The 24019-nt window shown below is 33.8% G+C and overlaps 5 protein-coding genes and 1 long non-coding RNA gene across 7 annotated transcripts in view; 3 read left to right on the plus strand and 3 right to left on the minus strand.

Moving 5' to 3' along the window:
- Positions 1 to 656: 656 nt before the first annotated feature.
- LOC119645140 (ras-related protein Rap1) lies at positions 657 to 1839 on the minus strand. The gene has a single exon (XM_038045092.1). It carries the CDS (start codon positions 1688 to 1690, stop codon positions 1136 to 1138), a length of 555 nt encoding a protein of 184 aa, XP_037901020.1. The 5' UTR covers positions 1691 to 1839; the 3' UTR covers positions 657 to 1135.
- On the minus strand, positions 1726 to 8970 carry LOC119645139 (HBS1-like protein). 2 transcript variants are annotated; one of them, XM_038045091.1, is made up of 4 exons: positions 7686 to 8970; positions 6549 to 7635; positions 6385 to 6479; positions 1726 to 2310 (listed from the first exon to the last, which is right to left on the minus strand). In XM_038045091.1, exons 1-4 carry the CDS (start codon positions 8674 to 8676, stop codon positions 2135 to 2137), a joined length of 2349 nt encoding a protein of 782 aa, XP_037901019.1. In that variant the 5' UTR covers positions 8677 to 8970; the 3' UTR covers positions 1726 to 2134. The 2 variants fall into 2 exon arrangements, 1 of the variants encoding a protein (XP_037901019.1); XR_005248625.1 differs by lacking the exons at positions 6385 to 6479; positions 6549 to 7635; positions 7686 to 8970 and adding an exon at positions 2673 to 3135 and having other exon boundaries at positions 2252 to 2310.
- Positions 4192 to 6044, plus strand: LOC119645141. Its single transcript, XR_005248626.1, has 3 exons — positions 4192 to 4289; positions 4371 to 4391; positions 5544 to 6044. It is a non-coding gene; the product is annotated as an uncharacterized LOC119645141 (long non-coding RNA).
- Positions 8971 to 10875: 1905 nt separating the features above from the next.
- Positions 10876 to 11509, plus strand: LOC119632060. The gene is made up of 2 exons (XM_038024758.1): positions 10876 to 11171; positions 11256 to 11509. The coding sequence occupies exons 1-2, from the start codon at positions 11047 to 11049 to the stop codon at positions 11425 to 11427; spliced, it is 297 nt and encodes a 98-aa protein (XP_037880686.1). The 5' UTR covers positions 10876 to 11046; the 3' UTR covers positions 11428 to 11509.
- LOC119632059 (structure-specific endonuclease subunit SLX4) lies at positions 11424 to 17567 on the plus strand. The gene is made up of 7 exons (XM_038024757.1): positions 11424 to 11515; positions 11653 to 12236; positions 12331 to 13149; positions 13214 to 13315; positions 15430 to 17069; positions 17149 to 17301; positions 17409 to 17567. Exons 1-7 carry the CDS (start codon positions 11445 to 11447, stop codon positions 17532 to 17534), a joined length of 3495 nt encoding a protein of 1164 aa, XP_037880685.1. The 5' UTR covers positions 11424 to 11444; the 3' UTR covers positions 17535 to 17567.
- Positions 17568 to 20213: 2646 nt separating this feature from the next.
- The window catches only part of LOC119631497 (mediator of RNA polymerase II transcription subunit 1), a 6325-nt gene continuing 2519 nt past the window's right edge, over positions 20214 to 24019 (minus strand). Inside the window, 2 exon segments of the mRNA XM_038023763.1 lie at positions 20214 to 21402; positions 22789 to 24018. Of these exon segments, the coding sequence (XP_037879691.1) occupies positions 20365 to 21402; positions 22789 to 24018 (2268 nt within the window). The 3' untranslated portion in view covers positions 20214 to 20364.

The raw sequence follows: 24019 nt of genomic DNA on the forward strand, positions 1-24019 counted from the left end.
AAAAATATATTAACTATACGAAATTCCCCGGGCATACTTTAACAGTTATTTTACAGTAGATCTAACTTAACCTCTGTGGTGGATATAACATATCAATGTAAAGCAAAACAAATCAAAAATAACAAAAATTGAAAACAAAAAATGAAAATAAAAAAAATATATATGTATTAAATTATTTTTAATATAATTTCTTTCTATAGAAAATTTCATTTCATTATTAAACAATTTAAAATGAACGGCTTCGAATGACGTGAAATGCAATGATTTTTAGACCCTAATACGAAAGAAGTAGAAAATGTTTACAAAATTAATTAATCAGGCTTTAATAATATCCCGCAGGTTACCTTTCTGCTCATTATTTCGTTCATATTTGCAACTGATTTTTAATGGAATGATTAAATTTAGTATACTTTTAGTTTTGATTGGAATGAGTAATTCAATACTACAGTCTTCCACGACTAAACGTATGCTGTTCACTTGTAATTAGCCGCTCAGTGAATTAATGAAATTTTCTCTTTCAAAGCGAAATAAGGTAAAAAAATGAATAAACAACCTAACGGACCTAACGGAGGCTAAAAAAAGGCTTAAGGACTTCGGTTTTTTTTTTTTTTTTTTTTTTTTTTAAAAGATTTAAAAAAATTTTTTAAATTTTTTGTTTTTTTTTTTTTTTTTTTTTTGTTATCAAAGATTCTCTCTCTTTAGGAAATTGTATAGTTTTGTTTTTCATTTGTTTATTTCATATTTTTATAAGAAACTTTAATTTTTTGTTTTCTTAGTTTGCTCTTATGATATATGATATTCATACACCTATGTAATCTTTAATTATGCTTAATTTTTAAACAATGGCTTAAGGAAAATAGTTATGATTCACACAGTGTTCAAAAAAGAGGGATAGGAAAGGAATGACATTGTTGGTTAAAAGTTATTTAATGCGTTTAGATTATTTTCGTATTTTATTTTAATTTTCTTCTTTTTTTGTTTTCTTGTTTTTTTTTTTAATTTTATCTTTTTTAGGTTTTCAATAACCACCAAACTACCAGCAAATGTCATAAAGGGAGTGCAAATGGATGTATATATGTATTTATGCATGATTGTGTTTGCAAGTGTATGGTTTTTTTTTCCTTTTCGTATTGTCTTAAAGCAAAACACACAGTGATTTCTTCGGTTTTTTTTGTTTCTTTTCCGGTGATTTTTTATTGATCTGTCTAACGAGATCATAGAATATATCGACAACATTCACTTTAGCTTTGGCAGAGGTCTCCATGAAGGCGCAGTTAAATTGATTGGCCAAGCTTTTACCCAATTCTTTACCTACTACTCGTTCATCTTCGAGATCGCATTTATTACCCACCAGCACCATGGGCACATCATCCGTATCCTTAACACGGAGTATTTGTTCACGCAAATCTTGCAGGTCATTAAAAGTTGATTGCGCCGTTATAGAATAGACTAACACGAAACCTTGGCCATTTTTCATATAAAGATCACGCATGGCGGTGAATTGTTCTGTACCGGCAGTGTCCAATATCTCAAGCATGCATTGCTGGCCATCGACCTCCACCTGTTTGCGATAACTGTCTTCTATGGTGGGATCGTATTTCTCGACAAATATACCCTGTACAAACTGCACCGTCAGGGCCGACTTACCAACACCACCACTGCCCAAAACAACAATTTTATATTCACGCATTTTGCTAAACTTGCTTGTTAATGTTTTTTTTTTTCTTTTTTGTAAAAAGGCGGGGTAGAGTGTATTCGTTAAATTTCTTCTTGATCAAGAGTTAGAAGTTTTTATTTTTTTTAGTTTTTTTGTTTGTAGTTGTTGTTGTTGTTGTTGGAAGAGAGGCGTTGTTTGTTTTTCACAAAAAAAAAAAAAAATAAAAATTGGTTCCGACTTAAATTCTGTTTTATTTAATGTACTTGTGTTTTAAAAAACGTTGCTTTAACATCAGACTTTTTTAGAAATGTTTAATTGTTGATTTTTTACTTTCTCTTCCTTTTTTATTTTTATTTTACATTAATTTGAACTTTTGAAATATATTCTCGGTTTATTTTTGTAGTATTTTTATGACTATTCTTAAGTTTTTTTGTATTACTCAACAAAGGAATTTTATCCGCATATAATTAGTGTGCTTTAAATAGGGCCTGGTCTTCTCTGTTCTGCTCTTTTGTGCATATTCCGTTTTATCTTTGCCTTTTCGTGGCACTTTGCACTTTTCTTTACCTTGGTTGCCGCGGCTCCTTCCTTTTCTTTTTTTTTTTTTTTTTTGAGTTTTAATTTCTTGCCGCAAAAATATAACGAAATGTCACCTAAAAACGTACAAATAAAAACTATATATTAATTTATTCTTGTTGTTAGCGACACAGCAAAGAAGAAATTAAGATTTTTCCTTCAGTAATTTTCCTTTGTGCTGCTGCTGCTCTCTTTTTCTCTTTTTCTATCAATTAACTCATTACTATTTTGTGACTAAAAAAAAAAAAAAATAACACATGCAATCGTTTGACTCAATTTCTTTTCACCACCAATCGCCCAAAATTAACTTCAAAGTAAATGACTACTAGAGAGCACTCTTCTTATGTACAACTGCTGTTAGGTGCTCTTGTTTTTCTAGTTCTCTATTTTATTTAATATGACGCGATCGTACAATCGTATAATTCTTTTTTTAATTTACCTAATACTCCTTTTATCCTTTCAACCAAGCAATATGCATTTTGATATGTTTTATTGCAAAACTTCTTTACGTTTTCACACAATTATTCTTTGTTAATCACTCGTGCACTCACATTCCTTTCTCTCTCTGCTGCTCACACATATAACAAAGAATTTCTAGCCAAATAAATTATTTCCGCTAAACTTGCTTTGTTTTTTATTTTAATTTTGTGCGCTTTATATCGCAATTTTTCTGTTTTTTTATACATATGTATATATATATGTATATATATACATGTATGTATATTTTTTGTGCTCTCTTTTTAATTATCAGTTTTCTAACTTGAAATATTTCACAATGTTTTATTGAATTCTATTTATTAATTGTCACAAAATGTGTTAGCTGTTGCGAATCTGCCTGTATTCTTTTTCGCGTCCCCTTCACTTTCTAGATGGCAGTGCTGCCAGTATTTTGGATTAGTTACCATTTTTTCTTTTTAGAGACTTTCTCTATTTCATAAAAGATATTTTTTCCTAGACGTTTTTGAAATATAGAATTGCCAGCGTTGCGTATAAAAATAAACAACTCAGCTGCTTTCATTCTTGTCTATAACGTTTTTACCGCGTTGTCGCTGGAATTTCATATATCACTTAATTTAAGCCTCATCTTTGCTTTAAGCTTCATTCTTTGGGTTATATAGCTTTTTCTTCTCTTATTTTAATATTTTTCAATGAGATTTCATGAAACAAAATCAAAAGTAAATCATAACAAGAAAATTCACTCTAAGCTGGACTTAGAAGATACCTTTTCCCTTCCTTTCACTTAGAATGCAAGTTACAGTCTTTTGCAGGTTCAACTTCCTCTGAATTCCTCTTCCAAAATGACGTTTACATTTAAGGTGATTTCAATGTTTTCATCAAATGATTTCATTTGAAAGCAAAGTTCTTGTCGAATTGAAAAGTTTATGATTAAGTGTGTAAACTCACAGAGTGTAGCATAAAAAATATAACATTTTTTTACATGTGGACTTATGACTAATTGTAAAAAGTAAAATAAAATTACAAAATATATCGTCACCATTTTAGGAATGAACATATTAATGCATCTATCTGCCTCACATATATGTTTTACTTTCTTTTCTAATATTTATTTCACTTTGTTTTTGATATTAAACCAACGAAATTATAGCAATTCTGTTAAAGTGATTACTAATATCACTAATATGGCACAAACACGGAAAAGTAAATTTATGGATTTCAATATAAATTTATTGAATTTTTTAGATGTAAATTTTGTTTTATACACATATGATGATTTTTTGCAGGATTTTATTGAAAACCATGTCATTACTTGATATCACTTAAATCGATTTTAGTGTTGATGTTATATTATATTAATTTTTACAATCAATAATAGACGTAAACGTGAGAAAACAATACATTTACTTCGCAATATACGCAATATATCCAACAAAGCTGAACAAAAAAATACTCAAATAACGCAACATCGATTCAACGATTCATAAATGTAAACAAACTCAACCAATTAGAACGAACCTCGGCAAAATAAACAAATGTTGGCGCTCATTTAAATGGGGTAGAAAAATTACCAGGACCAATTTGAATATATATACTTATAGTAAGAGAAAATAAGCAAACTCTTGAAAGTAATTTAAAGTAATAAAGAAAGTGGTCAATGAATCTTTCCGTTTGCTTTCAGTGGGCTTTTTTACATTCTACGGTACGCAAAAAACTATTAGCCTTTCTTTCTATATTGTCAGATATTATTAATTCATTTAAAGTCATTCCAATAAGACAAGTGTGTGAGCAAAAGAATCTACCCAAAGACATTCTTACTTTTTTTTTTTGAGAAACTGGATTAGAAGGAAAATATATTTTAATTTATTCTCTTATTCTCTTCTATTAATGAAAAAGGTGCACAAAACTAAGAATATGAACAGCTCTGAAAGGGTCCAGAGGTCGATTTGCGGTTCACATAACGACGTTCACATAACACGTTAGACAAAAACGATACGATCTCATTTTTGGTTGATAGCTTTCGTATTGAGTTGGGCTTGCCGTTCGTTGCATTTGCAACGGAATTTTTATGATATCATCGTTGTATGTATAACAAAATAATGCAAAGAAGAGGAAGAGGAAGGCAAGAAGTCAATGAATAAGTAAACCAAATATAAAATTTAAAAAAGAAATTGATGAAAAAATTGAAGTGTTTGAAAAACGAGTTTGATATATGGAACTAAGTATATCACTGTTTATTTAAATTATTTAGTTCTTCTTTATAGTGACTTTGATAATTATAATTTCCATATTAAGTTTGTGTGCGTTTGCGTTGCCCAAACTGGCTCTAAATATCACGTTTCCAGAATAGTTTTTACATAGTTTCTAGTAATTCTATATTTCTACTTTTCTCGTTCTCGTTAACACTTTGACCTATAACCACGAGTCTGACTAGTGCTAAAGAATTTTAGCATAAAATGACAGCGTTTGTTTTTGACATTTATTTCTGACGAAATTGGATGATATATCGTTTTATTATTTCACAATTCCTTTTGGTTCACCGAAATATACATGTCATGAAAAACATACATTGCCAATTCGGGGGCACAGCCTAACAGCTGAGCACGGCGCCCGACTGGTCTTCTTTACTATGGCTTGGTTGAACGGTGTAGGCTAAAGGGTTAATTCCATATTCATTTATTTCTTTTAATTTTTTTTTCGTGCAAAAAAGTAAACATTGAAAGTAATTATTTGATATTACTATTTTCGCCAACATTTTGAAATTTTTGAAATTAATTAAACTTCCTATGTCCATTAATTTTACCAATTGTGCTTTTGCACCGATGTTTTTCTTTACCTTCTCTTTGAACATTAGGCTCGCTGATTATTTTACTTTCATGCAGAAATGTGACACTTTACATTCGATGCCGGGCAAACACTCGTACGCCATCGAGTACTATAGCGAACCAAACGAGGAGAATGAACTCAAAATCCAAATTCGCTGTCAAGCTCGCTCGATAACGGGCAACGTAAAGTGACCCCAGTTCTTCAAAAAGTAAAAACCAAAACCAAGCTGCCGAGTAACAGATTCCTAATTATCCGAATTAAATACCTTTTAATGTTTATAAAAAGTTAAACGATAATGAACTCCATCAATTTCATTCTATTTATAACTTTCCCACATGCATTACATAATTATGACTAGCACATCAAATACGTGATAACTAAAAACTAACTGTGCGTACAAACGTGGAAAAGGATTTTCGCTTCGATCATTTGAAAGCTTATAATTTGAATCCTCTCAGCATAATTTGAAAAATGTCATTGGCAAGTCCGATATATGTTTATTAGAAGTATTTTTGTTTTTTGCAATATTTTGTTATTTATATATATTTAATAATTTATATTTTACATATGTAATAGATACGCATACATATACATATATATAAACATGTATATACATGTACATACATGCACATACATGTACGTATATATGTATATATATATATTAGGTATATAGGTATATATATATATATATATGAATATATATCTATATCGTGTACATATATATCCCCATTGCGCACATATTTTATTAACATACGAACAGCTGAAAAATGTATTAAGTTAAAAAAATAAAAAGTTTTAAACAGAGTACAACTTCGTTACAAAAAATACTAAGGATAACTTACACAAAATAGAAAATGAACTAATCTTACCCAAAATTTTGTAAGAAGCCAACACAAAAGAAATTTTACACATTTCGAATCCGTTCTCCTCAACAGGGAATAAGGTCGTAACTTTTCTGTCTTTGCTTTTCGGTTGATGCAGAGGTACTTAATTATTTTGAGTTTGTGAAAATTTCACTTTACGTACAACTTACTTATCATATATTAAAGTGACCATGCCCGCTGCCACTGTAACGCCAGCGACGCGCAGCATGAATCGGCCCAATTCTTTAAAGTCCACATAATTTTCGATGCAAATCGGACGTGAAATTTTCAATTCCACTACGGCGCACGAATGATTGCCCAAGCAACGTGGTTTAGTTTTCGTCATCTCGCCCGTAGATTTGTTAATTTGAGCAATTAATTTACTAATCACAGCCGGTTCAATCAGAGATTGATGATGTAACAGCACCGGATGTCCTTTGGTAATTGGTACCTTGATATTAAAAACTAAAATGCGTGCCTGGAAACGTGTGGTAACAGGCATAGGATGTTGTGGATCGTAGATAAAGCTGCCTACAGTGATATTATTCATATCAATCCCCGAAAGAGTAACTGAAACTTGATCTCCAGCAAATACTGTATTTTGGGGTGATTCATCTATTAAGAGACCTTTCACGTGAGCCTGTTCGCGGCTAGCACCCATTAGCACTTTATCGTTAACGCCCAAAACACCTGTCTCTACTCGACCTGAGATACAAAAACCAGCACCAGTACCTTTAAAAATATCCGATACCGACATACGAAATGGACGATCTATAGAGCGTTCGGGTATTTTAAAATTATCAATAACCGCCAATACATGAGGACCTTTATACCAGGACGTCAAAGAGGGATCACTAGCCGGTCCAGCTAAATTTTCTCCTGTTAAGCCTGAACAAGGAATATAACTGACATCCGTTTCACGATAGCCTGCCTGTTTCAGGAACGTGCGCAATTTCTGAACAATTTCATCAAAACGTTCCTTAGACCAGGACACGGTATCAAGTTTATTGATGATTACGCCTAATTGTTGTATACCTAAAGAACGCACTAGTAAGGCATGTTCCCTGGTTTGTCCACCCAATTCGAAGCCCGATTCAAATTCGCCACGTGTTGCATCTATAACAAGTAAGGCTGTGTCTGCTTGGGTGGCACCCGATATCATATTGGGTATGAAATCTTTATGACCCGGTGCATCAATTAAAGCAATACTCTTCGTCTCGGTTTCAAAACGGAAGTTACCTACATCCATGGTAATACCTAGAAAGAATTTTGTAATTTATGTTCATTTTTTATATGAGTAATAATACCTCTTGCTCTTTCTTCTCCAGTCTCATCTAACACCCAGGCATACATAAAACTTTGTTTTCCCATTTTTTTCGATTCTTGTTCATATTTATGCATTACCCGTTGCGACACGTTGCCGGTGTCGTATAACAAATGGCCCATTAGAGTACTTTTCCCAGCATCCACATGACCAATAACAATCAAATTCAAATGATGTTTTTGGTCGGCACGTTCTTTGTTGTACAGTTGCTTAGCATCACGTTGAGATTGCTCTTTGGAGACTTTAAATAAGTTTACGACAGCATTTGCGGTATCTGAAGTTTTTCGGAAAGAATCATCTGAAGATATATCTATCGGAGTATTACGACCTGAGACGACTGGGGAGCTTTGCAAATTGGGAGAATTAATTTCAAAGCCTCTTTTAACTTCCCCCGGGGCTGCGGTGACTTTTACTATGGGTGTGGTGGTGGTGGTTGCTGCGGTTGTTATTGATTTGACTATCTTCGTTGGTCCTATTACTTTGTTATTTACTGCTACAGTTGTATTTGTAAGATCTTCAGTCTGCAGTCTCTTAGCTTTGCGATCGCACTCGTCATTTAATATTTCATCCAAAACTTTATTAATATCATAACCAAATTTTAGACACGTTTCCACTAAACGTCGTTCTGATATAGTATCGCCCACTACACTTCGCACTTCATCCATGCACGATGTTAAACGGGCCTGCTCGATTTCATTTAGTACAGGCATCTGAAAATTTTCAGAGTCACGGCGTAATTTTTCGTACGCCTTTTCCTCTTCTTCTATCTCACCCACTTCCTCTTCTGCTATATCATTATTATTTCGTATGAAAGATGACATGGATTGTTGGCCTCTGGCACGATCATACAGCCACTGTTGTGCATCTGTCGGTGATATGCAACTGTCGTCATCGACGGAGTGTCCATACACATCATCATAGCCATCGTATTCATCGTTATAGTCCATGGTTCGAACAATTCTGTGACGTGACATTTTTTTGTGTGTTACTTTTATATTATATACCCGGTCAAAACTTGCTCTTTAGTGATTTCTATAATTGGTTTCTAATGCAGGTGTTGTATTTCATAAATTTTGCTAATTCAATGATTTCACAATTCGTAAAGTTTTCAGTGAATTATTTATGAATTTGTGAAATACTTTTACCGAACACATTGAAAATTAAGAAAGTTACAACAACCACAAAATTTAGATAATAAATGAAAAAAAAAAAAAAATTTAGCAACGAACGCTGCCAGAACCAAACAGCTGTGACTAATAATGAAGTGTGAAGTGAAATAAGTTGTGGGGAGAAACATACACAAATATCTTATAATGGCAATCCCATTCTTAACAAACGACAAATTTGGAATAAGGTAACCATTTTTCCCAATTTCTTTTACGAATGATTAAAACGATATTAATTTAGAGAACTTCAATAAATATCTTCACTTTAAGAAAAAAGAATAACTCGCCAGCTAATCTTAATTCCTACAGATAGATGTATGGCCTGCGTTTCCACTCTAGGAAATGTTTTCGAGAAAGTGTTATACTCACGCTTAAAATGGCAACCCGAGTCTAAATGAATCCTCAGCTATTTTCAATTTGGTTTCAGACATCACAGATCTCCCCCAGGAAGCATTGTTACTTTGTCGTCGGAAATAAACTCACCGTTTGCTAACAATCACGTTATCTTTCTCTCTGCTTTCTGGACATATCCTCAACGTCTGATTCTGCCAACATTAACATCTTAAACTCTATTCTTCTCTCTTTGAATCTCCCTACCAAATTCTGCAATTTATTATATAACCTCTTTTTCTATAAGAACATATCAATTAACAATGATGATGTTGTTGTAAAAAGGACATCTTTTGTAGGTGTTTTTCAGGGATCTGTATTGAGTCGTCTTTGTTTTAATACATATATTCACAAAATCTTCAGTTTCCTTCCTGAGAAGGAAGAAACTTTGGGCAATGCTGACGATCTTGTCATTTGTAAATGTAGTTTGCAGTCTGCCCTCCACACTATTTCCTCTCGTCTTGAATCACTCCAACTTACACTACAGTCAATATCTGGTCTTTCCTCCCCTCCCTATTTTAAAATTTTTGCTAACAAAATTAATAACTTCAACATTCTAAGATCAGGTATACATAGCTTATTGAAAATTGCTCTTGGTTCACAATATTTTCGACGAATAATTAAGTTCTAACCAGTCAGAAAATCCACAATTACCCCGGTAGAGGTACACCACCACTGCTCTAAATTGATCAATACCAAATGGAAACGTTTTTCACTCATCTTTATTAATGGATCTAGCACCGATGTTGTAGGCAGGGGCTTTTGATTTCCAGATAATAACATAGAACCCTAATTCTGAAATCACCTATGTAGTACTGTATTTTCGGCTGAATGTTTTGACATCCTGGAAGCCATCCGCAAAAACTCACGCTTACGTATTAGAAATCAGTTCCTTACTTTTTAGGTTCAAATCTGATACATTTTGTTCTCACTTTCTCAGTCACAACGGCAAACACTACAGATCAAATTGCATTTAATTTTAATAATCGTCCTGTGATTCCTGTAGATGTGAAGGCAATCGACAAAAAACATTCAGTTCTTCTTTGGCAACGCCGATGAAATAATTTACCTTATGATCATCATTTATACTCTTTATTTCCACAATTCAATACAGCCCCTTCGTTTATCAATAGCGGAGTCAGACGTGACATTGTTTGTCTTATTAACAGGGTGGTGTCTAATCACACAAGATGTAGTGATCACGTATTCAAAATTAACATAATAAACAACGCTTTATGTACATGTGGGGACTTACAATCTTCTGATCATATCATTCTTGACATTTTACATTCTCACAATTTACTCCGCAATCTTTTCTCTTTTTAAATCATGTCATCAAGACGTATAAGCGTTCACAGTCAAATTATGAACCTTCTCTCTTTTACACCTTTTTACTCTTGCACTCACCAAGTGCTTCATATGACACTTTATACTCCTGTACTGCATTACTTCTTACACTACTCAATTTACTACTCATTGTTCCGTTCTATCCTACATGGCATATTTTATTAGAAATTACAAAAAAAAAAATAATAATAACGTGGCGGACGTATGCGCAAAATTAAAAAGATTTTAAACAGATAAACACTAAAACAAAAAATAAGTAATAATATTATATACACAAAACTAACCCCAACTGTACTAAGGCATAAACAAAGAACTCTGTGCTGCTATTGGGCCTTTTTTACACATCTCAGCGAACTTTTGTTTGTTGGTTCGCTGAATAACACAAGAAGAAGAAGAAGACGTTCTAAACTTACATACATGCTTTATAGAACGTAACAAGTTATGGGACAAATTGAAGAAAGTAAACGTAAACCAAGACGTACCCGTGGTACACCGTCCTATTACTATCGTAATCGTTTTGCCGCAGCGTCTATCGCTATTGGATCGTCAATATTTGCATTGTTCTAGTGAGTAATACGGAGACGTGTGTTGAATAAATGTCAATGCTTAAAAAAACTGGCACCTTTTTTTTTTTTTGCTTTTTTCAACAGTTTGACGCCCGTTTTTCAGGTGGCAAATGAAAAGCTTAATAAAAGTTTGCTAGTAGTGACTGAGGAGGAAAAAGATCGAAAATTCACATTCAATTTAGGAGCGATACCAAGGACCTCGGAGGGAATTCAAAAAAACATCGACGAGACAAAAGAATTGTTCTCTCAGCGGTAAATAAGACGCTTATTAGTATGGATCGTGAAAGACGCAAAGCCAATTTGAAAAAATTACAATTACCGAGCACGAAAGCCCATCAAATACGGTAGGATCCTACAGTTTCCTCTTTATAGTTTCGTAGTAGATGAAGTTTTTCAGCAAAATGTCGCTTCTTAGAGTTAAATTAGCAATAAATTTGAAAGTTAAAAATTGAATTTCTGGTTTTCCTTCTGAAATGTTTAGAGAATGCTCGAACACAAACACACCAACGACAACAAGCACACTAAGCTATTTTACTACACCGGAAAAGCAAAAGCCTCGCCCAATTAATGAAGTATTCAAAGGTTCTCATCAGTCTTTAAATGAAGATAACGCCATTTTTTCATGCAATCGTCCTAAGCGTACGAAATTAGATACATTTGTGGTCAGAGAACCCAAACAACCAAATACCCCACTTAAACCCAGCCCATTGAAAGTCAAAGTCGGTATTAATGGAAATGATTTCGTAGAACCTTTACAAAAAATTAAAAAGGCTCCGGAACCGATTAAATCAAAACGAACTGCGAGAAAATTTAAAGGCAATAAGAAACAAGCTTCCATTAAATCGGCATTTCTGCGGAATGAACAAATGTTTGCCGAGATTGCTGCACAGCATTGTGCAGCCGAGCAATTTGATGGTGAAGAAATACAATTAGCTTTAGCCATTTCTCAATCGGAAGCCGAAAGTAAGTGTTTGCTATCAGGTGAAGATGATGACAGAGAATCGAATACGGAATCTATTAAAAAAAAACTAGAAAAATATGGTTTCCGCACGGCAAATAAACAAGGTGAATAGTCTTTGTCTTATCATTTATTTATAAACTTTTAAAATTACAAGTAAAAAATAAAATTTAAAATTACAAGCTTATCAATATTGATTAGATTATACCAGCTTTGCTATGGCCTTTACAACGGCGAACGATGGGCGCAGACAAAAACGTCGTTGGGCCAATAAATTTACATCTTTGACTCTACGTAATACCGAGATTCAACGTAAAAAAATACAAAACAACATTGATTCTCTTCTACAGCGACAATTTCAACAAAAAAATGCTAAGGAAACACAAGAATTATCTCAATCCACCTACTCTGTCCTAAGTGATTTATTAAAACGTAGTCATTGCAAAACTAAAGATTTGCTACGCTGCAACGCAATCACTGCCACTGCAAAAACATTCGAAGATTATTTTGTTAAGGAATTATTTGAAGTTAACGTATTTCCATCGAATCGCTTATTAAAGGATTGGTCAGCCATACAGGGACGTGATTTGTCACCAACGCCCGAACAAAGGGAAAACAGAGAGGCCCAGAATTTAAAATTACAAAGCATTTATAATGAATTGGAAATATATTTTAGTCACAGCCGATCGAAGTGCGAACACATCGGCGATGTATCGGTTAAGAAATCTAATAATAATAAATCTCCTATCGACACAAGTCAGTTGAAAAATGCAATCGATTTGGGTGAAAAGCAGAAAGATGCGAAAACGTCATCAAGTGATTCCATGCTTTTGAATACTGCCGACAGTGTCATTCAAAATCTAAACACGACAATAAAAGATTTAAGTTTAGCGCTAGCAAAGGAGACTTTAAACATTGAGGCACAGACAAGCAAACATCCAAAATCTCCCGACTTGTTTGCAGATTCAGATTCTGATGTAGAAATAGAAGACAGATCAAAGGATATTGTATCGGCCGCAGGTATTTTCTGAAGAATGTTATAAAAGTTCAATTTATTTGATTCTGTTTTCATCTAACTGCTTAGAATCGGAGCATGTGAACGATTTACTTCGCAAAGATAATAATAGTAGGTCTATGGAGAACGTTGACGAGCTTATTACATACGAAATTTACACAAGTGACGAAGGTAAGTATAGTGAAATCCAACCAGTATTATCCAAGAGTTAAAGTTAAGTATAATTTTCTATTCACCATTATATTATTGAAATTTGTTGCCATATAAAGGCTTACTTTTTATTGGCAACAAGCGATAAAACTACGTGCTACTCCAAGCTTGGTATAGTTATTTTGACCATATCAAGTTTCTATTATAAATCAATTTTCATTACAAAATTTTAAAAATTAAACTTTTATGTGGCAAAAAATTTTCACTTTTATAAGAACACTTATATGAAATTAATTTGCCCCATCCAAATTTTTGCACTGAATGTACCGAAATACTGTTAGTTATCGATTTTTGTTGAGAAATTTGGAAAATTACAAAGATTTTTGTGCCCTGTGTGCGAGGATCTATATAACACTACGCGACCTAGCTTTTATTATACCAATCGATTTAAAATAATTTTTTGAAAATCGATTCAAACTTGCCTGATGCTTGTCTATGCTATTTTTGTGTTAAACCTTAAGGTCGTAAAATTCACATTATTTTTAATGGAATTTGATGCATTGAAGTGTTTTGGCCCAAGAATAAATCCTATTAGATATTGATTGGTTGGGATCTTTTTACGGCCATTATACGCCAAATAATGTTTTATTTGAAAAAAAAAGTCCTGGTATGTTAATATTTATTTATTTTAGCCAATTTTTTGAATCCCTTACCATACAGAAACAAGTAACTGTTGCATGGTAATAAATTTCTAATATTTTATGATGAAGATTTGTCAAAGATTGTCCTCTGAGATACAAATTTATGTTGCGCAATTTGAAGCACATTTTTGGAACTGTCTCCATGTAAGGATTCGTATAAAAAGTTGGCCAAAAGCTCCATTTTTCGACGTAAATAAGGGAAAAATAAAAGGTTTTTAAAAATGTATATATATATATATATGAGTATATCATAAGTCAATTTACATGTTAGTCCACTTATCATAGACAACTTTTCCAAAAAGGCATTTTTATAAATTATAATTTTTTGTTTTGTTATAAAATTAGTAGATCTTTTTATACCTACCACGGTTTTCCTTTCATTTTTTTTTTTAATTGTGTGTAACACCCAAGAGGAAGTTTCAAAGATCCTATAAAGTATATATATTCTTGATCAACGTGAAATTCTGAATTGATTTAGCCATTCCTGTCTGTTTGTGTGTGTTTGTTGTTGGCACTCTCCTGGTCGCCAAAATGAAGATATCGACTACAAATTTGTTAGAGACATTGGAACTCCTGGCACGCGGATTGGTATTGAAAATGGGTCGAATTGCTCGGAGCAGAAATCGTCAGTGGAGCATAAACTGAAAGTAACTCCATTTTTTCAAACCCAAAATTTGTGGATTTTTGCTCGTTACTCGGAAATTATTAAAGTCAGAAGGCTAACATTTTCCACATTTACTTTATGAAACACTCTGTTCTTTACATGTAAAAATGGAAAAAATCGGCCTTACCCACACAAAATTGAAAGTGGTTAAATTTTATTTATTTTTTTTTCACTGTTTTGAAGTTTTCTGCTTATTTATTATAAGACAAACAAGACAAAATGTTTAAAACTATTTTGTTCATTCCTCAAATGAAAATATATTATCTGAATATGATAGATATAATAATAACTGGCGATATGGGGTAGATGAAACAGAGTTAGTTATTCTATGGTCGGTCTTGTCCAACTGTAGCGTTTCAACTTGTTTGCCTTTCTTTAGATAGACGACACAGCTTCGGCTTGCTCATAATATAAGCTGCTTACGCGAACGCTGTCTTAATGCGTGTTTCTCCCTTAACATTTACGTCTGTGTATGATCGAAGTGAAAACGGATAGACAGACATGTAGGGCTAAACGCAGAAATTTAAATTAACGCAAGCACTATATATGTTTATAGGGTCTTCAAGATGCACATTCCTTCTTTATATAGATTATGCATGAATTTATTAAATTTAAATCTAAAAATACATTGACCTTATTCCCGCAAGGCTTATAAATTTTGTGAGTTTATGAACAAAATAATATATTTGAAGCTAATCTTTATTGTGCTATAGTTCATGAAAAAATCTCTTTTTTTTTTTCTTTTTTTTTTTTTGTAAAATTACGTTTAGTAAAGACTCCTTCATTGATGCCGCTATTTAATACTACGACATATCATACATTGGAATACGACTTGAATGACATAAAAGACGGATTTAAATCAGTTTATCATAAGCCCCAAAATATAAGTAGAATCGTAGAAGGAACTGATTGGTTTGGAACGACTGAATCGGAGAACAAAGAGGCATCTTTTAAGCACCTTCTAGTTATGGATACCTTAGATAAAACTAAGAAATTGCCAGAGTTTACTTTAAGTGTGGAAACTGAAAATCGTCACTTGGAGAATGACGAGGAAGCACTAAATAAAAGGGATCAAATTTTAAAAGACGAATCTTTTAAGTTTGCCGTAGACTTGGAATCAAACAAATCACCGGAAATCGAGTTTATGAATGAGGATATGTGCAATGGACAGAATGATGATGAAATTTTCCAAGAATTAAAACGAAAATATCTAAATATTCCAAACACTGACGATAGCTCCTGTATCATCAACCCTAATAGCAACTTAAGAAAGTCTCTTTCCTTCTCACTTAACACACATGCAACACCAAAAACTGAAAATTTTCATAAAACAAATTCCTTCAATTTGCAAGTTGACAAGAGAATAAACGAATCAGAGATATATATTGATTTGAGTCAAGATGATGACGCTGAAAATGATATTGACAGTGATGAATGCTTGCTATTGTCGGATGATGAAATCAATTATTCGATATGGAAAGCGAACCGAGTTGGTGACAACTTCGATGAATATGAAACAACGATGAAAAAGTCTTCAGTATTGGATTATCAAGAAAACGATGCCGATAGTGATAAGCCACAAACATCTCAGAATTCATTTTTCGAGTCGGAATATAATAAAGATTTTTTACGGGAAAATGTTTTACTTGATAATGAGCCGCTCGTCCCCACGCAAACTGAGGAAATATTTGATTTTTCATTTTCGGAATCGTCTAGCGAAAAATCAATACCCTCTAAATATTTTAGTCAAAATTTTGACAAAAAATTCAAAAGCCTATCGCCAACCAATGCACTACAAACCGAGTCCGCCTTAACACCGGCGTCATATAACGACGATTTTGGTGAGTTCGATTTATTGCTTGAGGCAGGTCCATCTAAGTCTATGCCAGTACCTAAAGGTATAGATCAATTATTAGAAGGTGAGATATCGTATTTAAAGGCACAAGAAAAAACACCTGAAGACTTGGAAATTTTCAACGAATCACTCACTTTTGATTGCCAAGAGTTGGAAGTGAATGGGAAAACGTATACGGTACGTGAAGTCGAAAGCCCCAAACCAGATTTTTCTACGTTAACAGAGACTGAATTATTAAATCGTTTATATGGTTACGGTATAAAACGTTTAAAACGAAAACAAGCGGTAAAAATCTTAGAATATATTTACAATCAAACTCATCCCATAATAGACTATGAAGAAGAAAATATAATAGAAAATTTCATCGATATTCCATTGAATTCTCCAAGCAAGACCAAAGCGAAACAAATTACTTCAAATCCTGATTCAATCAGCAATAACAAAACGAACATATCGGATGGTTCTGGTAAACGAATGCTCCGTTATAACAATGAATTATTAAAGGCTGAACTTATAGATGAAGAATATATATTGCAAACCAATGTTACTAAAAAGGTTTGATTCACATTTTAATTTGTAAGACAAACATTTGCCCATTTATATATAAATATCATTTCTCTTATTTATCGTTTAGACAGCACAACCCTTACTGCCCTTCCATATTGCCTGGTATAATTTGTTGTGTTGCAATCACAATTTACACGAAAGCATTTTAATGTACGAGCCAATCGATTTACAGAAAATTTATTTATTTCTGAAAGAGTTGGGGTATCGTTACGATCCTAAGGTAAATTTTTTTTTTTTATTTCTTTGCTTCAAAATATAAATAATGTATTTAAATAGAAAATGGATAAATGAATTTGTTGATTTTCTTTTTCCTTTTTTTTTTTTAAGGATCTGAAAGCATTTTTTGATCGACGTTGCATTATATTTCGCTATGATTTGTCTCCACCAGGTGTTGGAGGTGCCAGCAATCGAGAACACCAACGTAATCGTCACACACGCAAAAATAAATCATAAAAATTTAAGTTAAATTCTTTTTTACTCGTATTAAAAAAGCATGTGTACATAACAAGTTTATTAAAATTATTATTTTTATTTTTTTGTAATCATTTTAACTAAACATTTATCATTTTGCATATTATAAAGACTTATTATAACATTTAAATAAATACCGGAATGTATATATTTCAAGTATATTTATTTGTAACGGGAAACAATTGCGAGCCGTAAGTAGTGTTACTTTGCAAATTTTTCAAAAAAAAAAAGAAAAGAAAATATATATATATAAATGAACACGTTTTGCAATTATAAACATCTCATTAAATATTTTTACCTCTCTAAGAGTTTTCAAAGTCTAATATGCAATAGTTAGCTGGATTGTTTAGCGCGAACCCATTTATTAGCCCATGTAACTTTTTCTTTTGGCAACAATTTGTCTAGTTCTTGCTTTTGGTTTAATGACCGTTTATAGTAACTACTATATATATATATATATATATATAATACATAAGTATATAATACTTAACAGTGCCTCTGAGGCTTCCACGTAAATGTTTTGATAAAACGAATACTACGTCCCAAACCTTCCAATTAGTTTAGGTTTTTCGCTTCAAAATGTTTTCAGCTGAGGATGTTTAATTGGATTAAACTTATAAAATATTTAAACAATTTAATTAAGACATCTGATCACTCGTCATGCATTTTTAAGAAGTTCTGTTCTCTCAAACTATGTGTTTTTTATTTCCATGTATTACACAACGATTCTTCCCTAAGGTCTAGCGTTTTGCGGTTCCCCAGAATTCAGTCGATAGTACTTGATCTTTGCTCGAACGCAAAATAGCCTACCTTTTACTTCTCTAACAGGTTATTGTTAAGAAAAATTAATTGACTACGTCCTGACGTCAACTATAATTAATTTAGATTAACATGCTTTCATTGTCGCCTTCTACTCTCCGAGTTATTTTGTTGGATACCCATATCGCTGATATTATTTAAAAAAGAATTAATCCACCACGTTGTGTTGTCCATCAATCATATGTATTTTAGAATTAACGCATTTAGAGATAGTTAATATATATTTATTAGAGGAATGTACAAAATAATTGTAAACATTCTATCTTGTTTGTCTTATGATTAATAAGCATAAAAAAAGTGGGCATGTTCGAAATTATCTTCAGTTTACGCTTTGCTACGGGTGTGTGCTCTAATCACTTTCCGTGTGAACTTGCATGCAGCAAATTCCAATTTTTCTACCAAATTTTAAATCGACATCTTCATTTCGGCAACCACGAGATCGTTAACAACATATAACACACAAACGGACAGACTTCAAAAGTTCACACTGATCAAGGTAACATATATGCTGTAGAGTCTCCGAACTTTGCTTTTGCGTGTTGCAGACATTATGGCAAAATGGCTATATTCCATCTTTGGGTGTTAAATAAGTTATCATTTTCGGCGCATGTACCCGTTGGTGTCAGAAAAGATGAAAAAGCATAAATGAATTAGGAATTAATGAAAAAATTTCTGGGAACAAGGAAAAGTGAAAATGTACAAACTATTTAAAAATCGTTCTGAAAACGTGATATTTAGGGCTGGTTTGGGCAGAGCATAGACGGGCAAGTTTAATATGGAAATTATAAATGCCAAGCTAGCTATTAAGATAAGAAGGATTAAATAATTTAGATATAAAATTGACATACATAATTCATTACATTAAATTTTCTTTTTAGAGATTTAAGTTTTCTCGCCATTTTCTTTTTCAAATTTTATATTTGGTTTGCTCATTTATTGAACTTTTTATTTCTTCTTCTTCTTCTTTGCATTATTTTGTTATACAAACACCGATAATATCCCAAATACTGCGTTGTAAATGCAAGGAACAAGAGCCCAACTCGATTAGAATCGAGTACCGTCAACTTACAACACAATCGTACCGTTTTTGTCTTCGCGTGTCCTACGATAGTTCGATAATGAGAACAAGTGGTAATCAGGAGGCGTCATGTCTGCTGAGTACGCTGGGTGTGGCAGAACTTCTCTTTCGAGCTCATCTTATGAGTATCTTGGACAAGTTGCATAAAAAATGGCATTTTCACTTTTAAACGCTTGCACTCAAAACTGACAATAGAAATATCATGTAGCAACCTCACCATAAACCTCTGAACGTATTTGGTGGACTTCGGCAGTGGATTTCTTCAAATCAAACAACAAAAGCTATGAATGGAAGAAGGAGAGTTTTGAGCACTCGATGATTAGCGTCGGCGCACGCCGAATAAATAGATAATATTAAGTGGAAAATTGTTATTTTATGTAGAGGAAGCCCAAAATCTATCGAATTCAACCGTTATCTGCACTGGTATTTCCCATTTCTTCATCATTTTTACCTATAGAAATCGCTGATCAGAATTTTTTCAAACACCTAATACTTTCATTCTTGCGATCACGAATTTTTCAGCAAGAGCGAATGATCAAGAATATATGCATTATGGGGTTTCTGATTTCTTTTTGTGGGCACCATCAAGCTAAAAACTTGATTGATGTGTGGCTGTAGAAGATTTTTTCGGAATGATCTGGAGAGATATTACAAACTCTCGATTGTATTGAAGAAGATAATTAAAACTTCGAGGATTAAATTTTGTGTTTATATGTTTTAATCAACATTTATTAAATCCCCAACATAAACCATTGTTTTCACAAAAAAAAAATTTTTTTTTTACTTTTTAGCTTAATTTAGATATTACAGAAAAATTGATGATAATCCCCTTTCTTCTGTAGAAATCTATAATTGTTATTATTATTATTATTATTATTAGTAATATAAATAAGAAGTGAAGACCGTAAGAAAATGTCATTCACCTGCCAAAGTGGCCAACAGCGATTCATTGCACATACTGTTATTAGAAACATTAGAATTATCAACGAAATTCAATGCGGATTTAGTTGCTGTTAAGGAATTCATGTGATTGGGGGAAGTAGACGAGATTGGAGATGATTTGAGGACATGCAATGATACCAAGGATTGATTTGCGTTTACAATTGCAGGCGTCTCTGTCGCTGCCATTGTTGATTGTTGCGAGGACGGATTTGATGTCGGTGGCAATGACGGTGTTTGCACATCGCTGACACCAGTTGTCGAAGATGGGCAAGCCTTCGTAATACTTGTGGTAATGCATAACGAACCCGATTTACTTGTATCGGCAACACTTGCAGCTGTTGTTGTCGCAGTTGTCGTTTTTGTTGCGTTACGCTGCGATAACTTGGGAATTTGAAACTTTGTATTAAAACTTTTCATGAAACCCTCCATGCTGGCAGCCATAGTGGGCGAAGCATACTGTAAAATTTTTATCATATCAGCGTGATAATCGATACGTAAAGCCGATTGAGAGGGCGCAGCCGACAAAGATGACATGTGAGTGCTAGTTGCAGACGATGTCGAGACTGCCGATTTTTTAACACTTTTCCGTAAATTATCGTTAGATAAAAACTCTATGCTGTTCTCTAAACTCTTGTTCTTGTTTAGTTTGCCAGCCAAATTTCCCGAAGAATTCGATTTCTGAAACGTATGCTTGCTTTGGCTGGGCGACCATGACTTTTCGGAAGCGCTTAATTTCTTGCATGTTGGATCATTATTTACGCCAAACTTTTTCGTCGATATCGCTTTTGTTTTATTTATGGTGAGCTTTAAACCTTCTTGGCTTTGTGATTTAACCATATACTCGCTGCTGTTTTTATTGAATGTGTGGTTCGTGTCGCCTTCACTGCTGCCAAGAGGCTGAAGCGGTATTTGCCGTTGCTGGTGGTGGCGGTGGACCTGTTGTGTTGCTCGGCGTTGCGCTGGCGTTGAGTTGATTGTTGCCGTAACTGCTGTCGACGTCATCAAACTAACCTGACAAATGAGTTTTCGAGAGCAACAAAAATTTAAAAAAAGAAAAGAAAAAAGAAATTTTGCATTGAAGACAAACTGATCATCAACTTTATGTCACATACATTGAAGTTTCACATGAGGACGCGAGGAAATAATTTCCAATCTCGTTACATACGTATAAATTTGCTTAATTCATTGCTTTATTAAAACGTAAAATAAAAAGAACAAAGCATCCCCCAAAACTTAATTATTTCTAAATCCATACATGTATGTTTAATTCAGCAGATATGTATGTATGTAATTTAGAAAGCAACAAAAAGATAAAAATCAAGTTAAAATTATTGTTACATAAGGATTGAAGACAGAAAATTTTTAAATCTTCTCCCTTCTTAACATTTTTACATATTCCATACACTATTCCTGTCCATCACCAACGTTTGCAACAACTACAATGAAGGTCCAAGGACCTGCCAAAGTATATGTATTCTTGAATATTATTCAAGTCCGACTCAATTTAGATATGCCAGTCTTTCCGATCGATAGACCGATTGTACATATCCTACATATCCTCAATTATATTTTTAACAAGGATAATCGCGTGAACAAAAGACAGCTTGCTGGTATTCTGCGATTGGCTACATTTTCAACTTTAACCTATCAAGAATGATAGAAACGGACAAAACTTTATTTTTTTCGAAAAAATATTGATGAATGGCAGACAGACAGACAGACAGATAGGCGGAGAAACATGATTAAATAGAGCCCACTTTATAAATATTCGTTGCGGGACCTCCGACGACAACTTATCACCCTTGCGATATTCCTGCTATTCTTTTATAAATAGATGCTGAAGTTAGGAGATACTAAATTGGAATCTAAGCGTAACATCTTTGTAGGCAAAAACTTTCTAGAGCCTATCTAAAGCATAACGCGAATCCCAGCACATGTAAGTCTTTAACTCACAACTTATGCGCACATAAACTCTACGGCAAAAAAAAAAATGTATAGGTACGAACAACACTAGAGGATGGATTTAGCCGGATTTAACTAAATTCCGATATGACATGTTCAATATTTTTGGTAGAACTTAAAAATAGTAATTTTGGACCGAAACGGGGACATGGTGTATGTAAATGGTGTATGTTACTAACGTCGATTGGAAATATATTTAGCTAATGAGATCACCGAAGCCTGTTTCAGTTCCTTAAACGCTTGTCATGTACCCATTTATTATACATTGTAGGTATGACTTATGTAGCTACAAGGGCATTAATTTGCTGCCTACTGAATATTAAATTGTCATCATCTTTTATCGAGTTGATTAAAGAAATAGTGAAGAGTACAAAAATATAATTCGCGATTCTAACCGCGTCATTACAAAATAGATTAAATTGTAATCGAACTCACCGCAGAAGGTACACCTTTACGCATGGCAGCGTTTAAATCGAGCGAGTTAACTGTTGCTGTATTACCACCAAATCCAGCAGCAGCGGCAGCCATATGATTAAGGCCGGTGACGCCTTTTAGTTGTTGCATCGTTGGTGTAACTACACCCATGCTTGATTTAACAACTGCAGCCGCTGCGGCGGCCGCAGCTGAACTTACTGCAGATGGGGAAACCGTTGATTTATCTTTATTTTTTAAAGCAGCCATAGCAGCAGCGGCTGCTGCTGCCGCTGCGACAACCGTACTTGAGGTGCTGGATCGGACCAAAGCGCCAGGATTTAATCCCGATGAAGACGAACTTCCCATGGCGGCTGCCGTGGAACATTTGTCACCCTTAGGACTGGCCACAGTGGCATTTTTCAAAGTTGACATACTGGGTTTGCCTGAAGAGCTGTGCTTAGGTGAATGTGTCCCAAATGGTGATTTCGGACTATTCGAGGCGGTGTTATGTTTAGGACTACTGTAGACCGGTGAGTGCTTAGGACTGGGACGCGTTGTTAGAGAGGAGCCAGTAACACAAGAAGCTAATAAACCACCACTAGAACCCTTTGGCGACGAAGAAGGAGAAGAGAATTTACGTGCAACTGCACCGGCAGCTGCTTCGCTTGATCCAGCCGGCGAATTCTGCCGGGAATATATTTTTTCAGGAGGACCCATTGGCGAATCATCACGTTTCTTTTTGCGCTTTTTTTCTTTTGGCAATTCTCCTTGGACATCCAAGGCACGCTTAGCAGAAGTTGTGGATGAGGGAAGATTGGAAATGCAAGTACTGGAGGTCGTTGATGACTTTTTGTCTTTGCTACTAACGCCACTAATGTTTATAGAAGAGCTGCCAGTATTAATAGGTGTTATGGTTATGCCGGTGGATGAATTACTCACTGTTGTTGAATTGCCGTTGTTAACTGTTCCTGCTATGCTGTTATGTTGTTGGCCAGTTAAAGGTATAATTTCGATGCTACCTGTTCGTTTCACATCTTGAATTGGATCATGTTGCGTTCCTATGGGTGTAATGCTGACACAATTCTTTATGGCCGGTGTTTTATCTTTCCAAATATTTTTATATTTATCGGCGATCTCACGTTCGGCGGTAAATGTTGTATTTGTTTGCTGTTGTAAGGTCTCATGTGTTGTCTGTTGTTGTTGCTGGCCCAAAGAGCTCACTTCTCTCACCGGCATAGAATTGGCGACGGTT

Source organism: Glossina fuscipes, unplaced genomic scaffold (assembly GCF_014805625.2).
Source record: "Glossina fuscipes isolate IAEA_lab_2018 unplaced genomic scaffold, Yale_Gfus_2 1, whole genome shotgun sequence".
Taxonomy (NCBI): Eukaryota; Metazoa; Arthropoda; class Insecta; order Diptera; family Glossinidae; genus Glossina; species Glossina fuscipes.

Bases quoted from the DNA above. Each gene is read 5' to 3' on its own strand.
- LOC119645140 (XM_038045092.1), bottom strand. From the start codon at position 1,690: ATGCGTGAATATAAAATTGTTGTTTTGGGCAGTGGTGGTGTTGGTAAG.
- LOC119645139 (XM_038045091.1), bottom strand. From the start codon at position 8,676: ATGTCACGTCACAGAATTGTTCGAACCATGGACTATAACGATGAATAC. The intron at 7,636-7,685 runs GTATTATTACTC...AATTCTTTCTAG, and splicing joins TGGAGAAGAAAGAGCAAGAG to GTATTACCATGGATGTAGGT. The intron at 2,311-6,384 runs GTAAGATTAGTT...GTACGTTTTTAG, and splicing joins GGCTTCTTACAAAATTTTGG to GTGACATTTCGTTATATTTT.
- LOC119632060 (XM_038024758.1), top strand. From the start codon at position 11,047: ATGGGACAAATTGAAGAAAGTAAACGTAAACCAAGACGTACCCGTGGT. The intron at 11,172-11,255 runs GTGAGTAATACG...TTTTTTCAACAG, and splicing joins TCAATATTTGCATTGTTCTA to TTTGACGCCCGTTTTTCAGG.
- LOC119632059 (XM_038024757.1), top strand. From the start codon at position 11,445: ATGGATCGTGAAAGACGCAAAGCCAATTTGAAAAAATTACAATTACCG. The intron at 12,237-12,330 runs GTGAATAGTCTT...AATATTGATTAG, and splicing joins CCGCACGGCAAATAAACAAG to ATTATACCAGCTTTGCTATG. The intron at 17,070-17,148 runs GTTTGATTCACA...TTTATCGTTTAG, and splicing joins AAACCAATGTTACTAAAAAG to ACAGCACAACCCTTACTGCC.